Raw genomic sequence first — 11,505 nt, 5'->3', positions numbered from 1 at the left:
ATATATATATATATATATATATATATATATATAAATTTTTAATCAATTATAGGATATTATATGTTACATACTTTTCATTTGATTTTTTGTTTTAAAAATATTACGTTATATTTGACTCTATATGCCCTGTATATTCTCAATATTGTTTAACAAATTCGTTTGGAGGTAATTAATCACTATAGAAAACCCTGTCCCGATCTTGACCTTGACATGTATTGTCAAAATCATGATCCTAAATAATTTCCAACAGATCTCAGCCATCGAACGTTAAAAACGTTCTTTAAAAAAGTTATTGACAAAAGAAATTTTGCTTTTTTAACAGAGAATCTGAGAACATTAGCTAATAAGAACAAACTTATTTACAAAAATGATATCATATACACATATAGACATCTTAAGACCTCTTTCACCAACCCTCATTAATGCAAATCGAAGGTTAAGAGAAAATTTAAATTGGCCGTAACCATATACCGTATATGTCGTAATCTTTAAGAATTGACTAATCACAGTTAAGTATTCCTCTCTCATTCGACTGTAAGAATTAGAGAATATACGAATTTGTTGATAAATGTAAATACGTATATACCGATCCAAGATGGTCTATTAAAAAGGAAATAATATCGAAATAAACGATCATTACGTTACACAATAGTCGCGTATTCCTTTTTCTTCTCTCTAAGAACTTAGTTAACTATCAGTAGCAAATTATTATATTAATTATAATATATACAAATAAACATGTGACTGATGATAAATGAATAAATGCACGAGCAAACTTGATCAAGAATTACGGCCGGTTTCATAGGCAGATCTTATATTCAAGATCTTATATTCGTCTTAAGAAGTCACAAACCAATCAGAAGGCTGCATTAACATCTTAAGACATTATTTAAGAGGGTCTTGAAATAAGACCATGAATACCGGCCTACATATGCTTTCAGTTATCTTGCAACAATGCAATGGAAGAAAAAACATGACGAATCATACACCGCAGTACGCAAGCCCAGTGTGTAAATTAATTATTTCAATTAAACTAATTTGCTGCAATAATGATAATAACGAAGAAGAATTTGTTTTATGAGCATACTGATAACTGCTTACAAACATAATTTCTTTATTGAATCATCAAATTTTCTTGATATTGAATTCACACAGCTACTTCTTTGCTGAATCAGCGAATTTATTTTTTTCCGTGCGATTGAATTCGTTATTAAGATTTTTCCAACCAAGATGCCTACACGAAAAAAATGACTTAGCAATAACAATTAAATTTGAATAACTGAATCAAATTTAGTTGTTAGAGCTGGCTTAGTGTCATTGCTAAGCTCTAGCTATTTCAGATAAAAAAATGTTCACTGTGGCATGAAACTTTATTAGCTGAAATTAAAAGCATATATTAGTACAGGTAACTAAAAAAATGTCAGACGTACCTAAAAGTTCTATAGCAAAGGATAACATTTAGCTAAACATTATATGTCTCTAGAAGCAAAATTTATTGCTACAGTATCGTGAAGAATAGAGCATGCAAAAAAATATTTTGCTGCTTCAGCTAGAATTATAACTATTTTTTGTAATAGAAAAGATGTATCATATGCAATAGAATTTATAGCACAAATCTAAATTCTGTCTCTGTCATCTATCTGATTAGATGCATACCCAATGTCACAATACTTGCTAAAAATTTATCTGTTTTAGCTATTTTTCGTACTTAGATCATTTTCGCTATAACTACAAGATCACTTTTTTGAGTGCAGGGGGTACATACAAAAAAAAGACTTATCAGCTAAATATCAGTTGCTGGTTTAAACTTTGCTATTATGGCTAAAAGTTGTTATTAAAGTTAAAATACATTTGCCGCCCAACATCCAACTTTATTACATAAAATTAAAAGGCATTTAATATCAATAACTAAGTAAGTGGCTATTCCTCACTATCTTAACTGCGTGACCGAACATTTCATTCGCAATTGTTTCTGACGTTGCCAGTTGCCATTTTACTTATCAGAGGATATTTTTCGCTGCAGCACCTAAATTTAAGCAAATAAATTGAGGCAGCAACAACATTAGTTGTCCCTATTATATAAGGACACATTTTAACTGCCACAGCTATATTTTACCAGGTAGCTGCTTTGGCTAATCTTTTCTCTGTGTGTATTATGGAATTATTCGAAATGAATTTCGATCGGAATTATTCGATTATTTCCTAGATTTCTATTGTATTTTCTAAGAAAAACGAAATAATTCTTTCCGATTTATGCCTTCCGAATTCATTCCATAACAGATACCCAGGAGATCGAACTTATATGAATGATGCTGTCAGATTATGCCCAAAAGTAGTCATTTGAATTAGTTTGATCGAGATGTCGCTTCTATTTCACAACATTGCAGTTTGCAGTGATCAGTTTCACATGAAGAATGCTCTATTCTTCAGACAGTTTTAAAAAAGACAATGTCTTCCTATTACCAAAACATAATGTCAAAAAATAATAGTTGTATTCAGCAGAAAAAACAGCTTACAGTCAAACCTCTGTAGAACTTGTCGGGGACCGACCGTAAAAGTAAACAAATGCGCATGCGCAATGGGAGATTAAGACATGACTTTTACGGAGATTAAAAAAAGGGAAGGTTTCTTTACGGAGGTTCGACTGTATTTGCAACTATTATAAAATTTTTAAATATGATTAACTTATATGTTTAGATCTAGTGAGAAACTAAGGGCAAAACCAATCATATTAAAAAATTTTACAACAGTTGCAAAGCTGCTTTTTCTGCTGAACGCAGCCAGTGTCTATTTTTTTATTATTATGTATGATTGCGTAAGCATATATGAAAAGTTTTGCAACTCGAATGGTACTACCGAAAACCACCAATACTAATTCTAGAAATCTGATTTTGATTACATTTTTTGAAAGTCTAGTTCGGTCTTTTGATCTTTATTCTTCATATTATACAATATATAAGTAGCTAACAAATTCAGCTTGAGCAGCAACAGCATTAGCTGTCCCTATCTTAAAGACACATTTTAGCTATCACAGCTCCACAGTGATAGGAGCTATATTAGCTCCTAACGCTAATCCTACTTTTCTGTATATGAACATCAAATTGCTCATCAAAATTTGTGATATTACTACTGTAATTAAGTTGGGTTTCCGTTTCACTGAAAATTAAATTTGGCGTGCAACTTAAATGATTATATAGATAGTATAAAATCACATCGAATGATTTAATAAAATCCAGCTTGACAATAAAAGTATTTTTTCTTTCTCTAAAAGAAATTATTATGTGTGAATGAATAATTTAATAATTTAATTTAATAATGATAAACTCTCAAATGAAACAATTAAATTGAAAATTCCTCCCGCTTAACTTTATTCAAAACTGTTTTTACCTGATAATCGGCGTATTGTGTTTTGTATTCGATGATTACTCGTAACGGCCAGCTAAGCAGCAGAGCGCTCAGACTCCAATAAATATAGTGATTTGTAAACCATGGATTACCAAGAACAGCAACCAGCATCGTATTAACATTGTATCCAAGATCAAGACCTTCTCTCATCTCCATATAATCATCACTAACTTCCTGAAAGCGTAAGTCTTGTTAATTATTTACAATCTTGTATGAAGTAATTACGAATAAAATGTCTCTCATTTTTTCTTTCTCTTCCTCCCCTCCCACCAATTTAAAGCTATTAAAATAAACACAACAAAGTACGCAAATGACACAGTAGGTCTGTTTTTTATTGCTACACTTTCTGAATTGGTACACACAGTGCAATAAGTTGAAATGAAACAAATATATATACGGAATAGATGCATCCAGAAGCTCACTGAGCGCTGAGTGAGCTCTTGTATATACTTGTTTGGTCTATATTTTAGATGGATTCTAATGGAATATGTCAATGGCTATGCTCAGCAAATTCAACAGTTGAGTGAGCACTATTAGGTCTGTCGTGTTGCTTACACTTTTTGCACTCGTCATCTTCATTTTCTCTCTTTTCTTATTTTATCATATTTATCTTATTTTAAGTTCAAAAAGTTTTGGAGATTTTAAATAACGCGAACAGATCTATCGATGTATTCTTCCAGAGCTAAAATGTTGATTAGATGATTTGAAAAAATACCTAAAGTCACTAGATTTCTAATAAAGTACCGCAATGAGCTTTCGAGCTTTTGATTACGTCAAAATGGCGGAACTGCATCATATGCACTATTCACACGCTGTTTTGCACTTACGTATATGTACTGTTTGCGCATTTTATGGTTAGCTTGTTCATTTGTGCTTGCTTGTTCGAAACTTGAAAACTGATATGCTTATTAGCCTCAAAATTATTATATATGAATATACATTTCGTACACTTTTCTGTACTAATATTTTACAACGAAAAAATCTATGTTAGATTAAAAAATCTATTATAACCTTTTTGTGATCGGCTGAACATGGCCTAGGCTCACAAAGATAAATAACGCGCTCTGATTGAACGAAAGTATTTAGTGATTTTACAATTAAAAAACATTCAATAATATGATAATTATCATACGCACGCATACACAAACATATATTTTCTTACTTGTTCGGCGAAAAATCTTGATCGTGCCTCTTCGAATTCCGTAGCAGATCTTATATTCGAAAATGCAAAGCCCTTAGTAAGTGTGATCTTCGTAATTGGTATCTTGGCCTCGAGTATCAATTCTTTACTGATGTCTTTCACTCCGCAATAGTCGTAATAGTAGTGAGTAGTAGCCGAGTGTGTGTTCACCCTTTCATAATAGACCTGTAGAGCGAGAGAGTGAGAGATTTGTCAAACGCGTCTTTAACTTTTTTGCTATCACGATATCAATTATGAGCGCGATTCACTAAAAATATTTCGTTAACGAACTTTTCAGAAGAAAAAATTTTATAAATCTTCGTCCAATCTTTGGTCTAATCAAAAAATGTTTCAAAGCGGATGCAGCGTGAAATGGGTTGCCAGTTGTCTCAATTCTGTACATACATATACAATCGGTCACAGAAAGGTTGCAATACTTTTTATTCGGTGGGTTTCGAAATGTAGCTTGCTCACCGAGCGATTAGTTTTTATTTGTGGATCCATTTATAAGAACACCAATCGCTCGATGAGCAAGCTGCATTTCGAAACTCATCGAAAAGAAAGTGTTACAATCTTTCTGTGACCGGCTGTACAACGTGAAAATGAGAAGTCCACGCGATTCCATAACTTTCATCATGATGAAAAGGTGAGCCCTCTCACAGAAATTTATACGGCAAGAAATTTTTTATCAAAAGGTGAGATTCGAGAAAGAAAAATTGGGGCCCGTATTCACGTGCTTTTACCTCTGAAATTCAGCTATCAAGAAATGCAGCTAAAAAGAATAGATCGTTGACTTCGAGTCGGTAAATCGAAAACGCTATAAGCTAAGTCAGATCAAGGGGCGGAGGAGTGAGGGGGGGAAGACAATCAGATTTCAATATTTCGCCGCAAATGCCTTTTATATTTTCGTAAAATGTGAAATATCTAAAGGACATTCTACAATGCGTTGCAAACCAAACAGAAGCATAAATAATATCATTAACGCTTCTAACTAATTGTCGTGACAAACGTTTCAACTGGCAACGAGTGTTTGCAACGCATCCCTCTGACTTAGCTATACTAATGGAAGAAGAAGAAGAAGAACAGGAAATATCTGTGATCGATTCTGGGGGTCGATTGTGGATTTTAAAAGGAGGTGAAAATTACAAAAGTGAGCAAAGATTACTAGGTATTGACCAATTAAATTATGAATACTCTAGTGAATTTGCTCACTTTTTTTGTCACTTCATTTGAAGATACACAAATCGACTCCCTGTAAGTAAAATGTAGTGAAAATGCGAAAAATAAGCAGTCCGCACGATTCCGTAACTTTCATCATGAACGGAAACGTGAGTCATCTCATAGGAATTCGTTCGGCAAGAAATTTTTTATCGAAAAGTGAGATCCAAGAAAGAAAGACTGAAAAATAGAGCGACAGAGGAATCACAGCCGACTGAACCGACTGAATTGACAGTTTGAAGGTTAAGACTTAAAACTCTCTAAACTCTCTTTTTAAAATAAAAGAGAGACAGAGAGAGAGTTTTAAGCTTTGTTTAAAGCCAAAGTAAGTCATTGGTGCAATCGAGCCTAAATATATTATAATTTTGCACAGTCCAAAAACAAAAATAAAGTCAAATGGCAATATACATGGTAGCAATTTTGTTACTGGATGAAGAGGCCTTTGAATCACATATGAGAATTACACGAAGGCTGATATTCATAATCGGATCTTATATTCAAGATCGAAGTATAGTCTTAAGATGTCATGAAATAATAAGAGAATCGTATTAACATCTTAAAACATTACTTAAGATCTTAAAATAAGAATAGATTGAATATCGCTCGAAGAATGCTTAGAGATATTAATTTTCAACAGGATTGACTTTGTAAATAATAGCAGAAAATTATTTAGGCCCAGTTCCATAATTCACGGTTTACTTTTAATCACTTTTAATCGAAGTTCGACTTATTCCTCATCCGTTTTCAATAAAATTCGAAAAAAATTAGGAATAAATTGAACTTTATGGCTGTAGTCCGATTCATGCTGACAACGCTCATGAGCATCGTTTATTTTCGGTTAACATTTGATGAACAATAAGAATGAAATGATTTTTTTTAAGCATTGTGAGTGTGAATCGGACCACGGCCTATGTTTCACTTCACATTTTCACGGTTTTTCCTACATCGGCAAATTTAGTGATTTCGTATTTTCACTTCATCATTATAGAATCACGCGGACAAACTCACGTGAGATGAAAGTGCAAAAAGTGAGTGATCTCACTCGAATTACAGAATCGACCCTCTTGGTCGATTATCATCATCGAATGTTTTCACTTCTCGCACTTTCATTTCACGTGAAAAAATACACGCGATTGGCTATAAGCATAGTGAAAATACGATATCTCTATGCTCACGAGAGTGAGGAAATCACGAATGTGAGTGCGAAATGCAAGTGACATAATCAAAGTAATACATAACTTTTGTGTGACACACGTAAAACACACACACACACACACACACACACGCACGCACGCACGCACGCACACACCACACACACACACACACACACACACACGTATAATTTATAACAAAATGTGATTTATTTCAATTAGGATATTTATGAACCATATATTATTCAAATAACTAATAAAATAAAATTACTTATTACAAGCGGATCTTTGTGTCCAATAATATTTTTGAATTTTATACTTTTACAATTTCATAATTTTTATTTGAACTGGAAATTTTAAAATTTATGCAAAAATTATTAGACATGAAGATTTGCTTTAACCAAGGCCATTTTATCATCTTAGTTATTTAAATAATTTACATATTTATATACTTAATATATTTATATACTAACCTATATAATTTTCTAAATGTATTGACTGAGATTTCAAATGGATCTTGAATATCCGTAATTAAAATCCTTATTAAAATCAAATATCTTTTGCAAATTTTATTGTTTTCGTTGTTATTTTCCTCCATACAAAGCATAAAAATAATGTCCATAAAAATAATGCTGGAAACAATAATCTATGCCTTTAAGTAAAACGAATTTTAGCAAATTTCAATTAATTTCGATCAATCTTGACATACTTTGACACCATTTGATACAATTCGACATAGAATTTCTTGTTAAGCAATATCACGTGAGAAATGTCGCGTTTCCACTATGATGAAAACTACCAATAAAGTGGGAGCTCACTTTTATCATTTACTAGGTTTCGAGATACACAATCGACTCCCTGATGGATATCTACGTGAAATCGCACCTCTAAAACAAAAGATCTATCATTCGAATTGCGACTGTGATTTCATCAAAGTGATACATAAAGATCGAAAATTTTTAAATTTTATAATAAATAGTTTATAATAAATAGTTCTTTATAATAAATAGTTCTTTTCTATTTTAATCTTTCAAGCAACTTTTGTGATACTCATGAGCTCGTGCTTGAAAGGATTAAAGAGGAAAGCGTATTCGATAAAAGGTAATGGGGCGCGTCACCTGTGTGGTAGTATAATTATCTCCATTCCTATAACGCGTGATTTGCCGCTTCCTGCGCACGTAGTGATAGGAAACTGCCTTCCACCATATTCGCGGCTGTGCCATCTTTAGCTGTGCCAATTTGGACAACACGCTGTCCTGGCTCTCCGTGTGTAATAGATCGATCCTGATTGGCGAATGGTAGCACTCCACCAGATAAACCAGATACAGCATCCCCATAAATGCTACCTGTACGACAAAGAAAGGGAAAGAGGCCAAGATTATAATGAAAGAGCCAAGGGAGTAGCGCGACGAGTAGCATTTAAATGTGTAAGCATTTAAGCGTGAAAGATCGAGCGAAAAGAGTCGATATTACTCCTCATCGAGTTTTTTTTTTTTTTTAAAGAGGAACGATACACAGGGTTGATTCGTAACGAAGAGAAAAAATAGAAGAGTCGCTCCTTTTCATATTTGCCTTCGATAAACATACCGGAATATATATATAGCCGTCATCACAGGGCGATGATACGTGTTTCGTACTTCTAATAGGGAATTTGGTGTAGTTGACCATAATCTGAGAAATAAGAGAAAAAATGTTTGCTTACAGGATTACAACAGAAAATTTGCCTATATATATATATATATATGTGTGTGATGCACATAAGATAAATAGTGTAAATGATATAATGATTCTCCTTTTGAGAATTTTCTGACAATTTAATTATATGAAAATTTTAATTATTTTGAATTTACTCAAAAAAGAATTAAAAAAAATTCTTTAGCCTTAAAGTTGAAAAACTTAAGTATATATTTTATATATAATATTAAATATAAAATAACTTAAAAATCTTGAAAAAAATCTTCATTTAGACATCTTTTATAAGCGCTTAAATATTTGAAACGTTTGATATCTTTAAACTAAAAATAAACTATTAATTTCTAAAAATTGCCGAAGCGATTCACGTAATGTTATTCCTGATCAAAAATTGAGTTGAAAAATTCTCTACCATTTTGCAACTTTTTTAATATAGTTAATGGTTGGATAGCCGGGTTGGACACGCGCTTAAACATTGGCAATCTTTAGAAATTAATATTTCGTCAATCATTGCGAAAATTATAGAAGACTTTTCGACTCAATTTTTAATCAGTACTACATGATTAGTGTCCGCTATTTAAAAAAAACCTACAAATGTTGTATAACACGTTATTATATATACATATTGCACATGTTAGTCGTAATTTCCTACTCATAGAGGCAATATTTGTAATATAATATATAGTTACATTGTAATAATTACATTCAAATAGAAGAATATGATCTATTGATGACACCAACACTAAAATATTCTCGGTTCTATGATCAACCAACAAATCATAGTCTTCTTAGATGTAATTATAACGTAACTGTCTGTGTTTGTTGGGTAAGTACACAATTGCAATTTCAATAATTCGATCACATACATATTATATGAAACTGATTGTAAAAATTACAATTTAAAAAATTTTTTTTACGTGAAGATACCTTTACATAGGAACATCAAGCGTCGAATGTCTGAGGATGTAAATATAGCCCTATAATGCCGTGAACTCACTATGTACATGTTCATACCATTATCAAGTTCGTGGCACTATCACTAGCTTAATCCGAAATTTTTACAGAAAAAATAAAAAATCATAAATTTCTTTATCTATTTTTACCTTAGTAAAGTGGCGCCCAGTAACGCTGGAGGTGGAAAATGGATAAAGAAATCTGTAATGTTTTATTTTTTTCAGCTTTGAACACGAAATACCAACGCAAGATACATTAAGCATGTATATTTTAATCATGGAAAAGGAATTTTTTTTAATTTTATCAATAATACATAACAGACAGCTCCAGCATCCTCTTAATAATCCTTCGTATATAATCATCTTTTTATTAATTACTAGTTTTTTACAAATTTTTCGAAATTTTGAATAATAATAAAATATTTGATTCATATTTATATATATTAATCTAATCGTATTTATATATATTTTTATTAGGAAGGATGTAATATTCGATACTTATTTATGCACTTGTTATGCACTTGGCATATATTTGTTCATTTTTTTGAAAGATTTCTTTAAGATTTCATGTAATTGAGACTTTCAAGGCTTCTTTAACATCTTAAAGGAAAAGATCTTTAAGATTCAACAATTTTTGGATAATAATAGAAAATATTCGAAATAGTCGTGATTCGAAACAATTTGATGTTTCAATCCATCGTATCCAGCGGCATAAAATCAATTGTAAATATATATTCAGATGCAAAACATCTTTCACGTACCTTAGTAACATTGGCACATCTGCACCATGTTACTGCTGCAAGACAGCCGTATATAAGGACTGTCAGCACCAGGCATTTGCAATTCGGTTCCTTTTGCAGCGCGCCGCATAACGTCTGAGGTATTGGTCGCTGCTGAAGGTAAAAGATTAATGCAAAAGGTTGTCAGTTATTTGCAAAATTAGAAAAACGTTTAACAAAAGTAACAAATTTATCTTAATTGTTTTTATATTAAATTAGCACTATTAAACTAATATGTACTTTCCCGCTATTTATTAATAAAATAGATTTTTTTATGTATCTACATATATGTATAATAATCAAAATATTTCTTAAATAATTTCTTAATTAAATCGATAATTTCAAGTTTTGGATCTTTTTAAATAGACAATATTATATATTAACAATAAGATCTATTTATGTCATATCAAACTGACAATATTAATTTCTATAATTACTAATTTCTGTAATTCTTCCATAATTCTGCATTTTTTTTATGGACTCATAATAGTTCAATTATATAGTTATATTATAATCAATGTATTTTTTAAATTAAATTAATTATAATTAAATTAAACGCGAATATTTCTTACAAATATTTTTTAATTATTTCTACATTCAAATATCTTACTTTTTGTCTGGAGTGTGCAATGCATCTTGAATTACTTCTAGCACTAACAGTCGGAAATGAATTTTTCTTATACTATATTATGAATTATTCTAAACAAGTTTCTTAATATGATTTACTATATCAAGGATTCTGGAACGTTCATAACGAGCAAAAAAAAATGAACAAAAGAAAAGAAAGAAACTGAAGGTGAACGATACTCTCTATTTGCTAACATACTTCCTCGTTTTCTCGATTCATTATGATAACGATGCTACCAGGTCACTCTTGAACTGAACAATTATCAGCCATTAAGGAGAAAATCACATCATTTCAGCATGGTCTACCTTTTCGCCAAAATGCGGACTTCCTCTTATGGTCCTGCAAGTATCACGATAACAATATGAATCTATTATTCCTTATTGAAAGACGTTCTTATTGAAGATGTTCGCAGGATCATAGCTTACATTATGCGCGATAATTTGCGAGTTAAATATTGCATCATTATGGATGTATGTGTAAGTTTCCTATCAATGCGAAT

The 11,505-nt window shown here is 31.5% G+C and overlaps 1 protein-coding gene across 1 annotated transcript in view; it reads right to left on the bottom strand.

Annotated features, from left to right (window-relative positions):
- The window catches only part of LOC105617647, a 16,346-nt gene extending 5,121 nt beyond the window's left edge, over positions 1–11,225 (bottom strand). The window contains exons 1-6 of the mRNA XM_012199204.1: positions 11,205–11,225; positions 10,361–10,492; positions 8,542–8,625; positions 8,073–8,300; positions 4,568–4,771; positions 3,388–3,579 (exon numbers count right to left, since the gene is read on the bottom strand). Coding sequence (XP_012054594.1) covers positions 3,388–3,579; positions 4,568–4,771; positions 8,073–8,300; positions 8,542–8,625; positions 10,361–10,492; positions 11,205–11,225 — 861 coding nt within the window. The remainder of the gene's footprint in view (positions 1–3,387; positions 3,580–4,567; positions 4,772–8,072; positions 8,301–8,541; positions 8,626–10,360; positions 10,493–11,204) is intronic.
- Positions 11,226–11,505: the final 280 nt, after the last annotated feature.

The sequence above is a fragment of the Atta cephalotes genome, assembly GCF_000143395.1.
Source record: "Atta cephalotes unplaced genomic scaffold scaffold00013, whole genome shotgun sequence".
Lineage (NCBI taxonomy): Eukaryota > Metazoa > Arthropoda > Insecta > Hymenoptera > Formicidae > Atta > Atta cephalotes.
The sequence above is the reverse complement of the archived record's forward strand: the minus strand, read 5'-3'. Positions and strand labels throughout refer to the sequence as shown.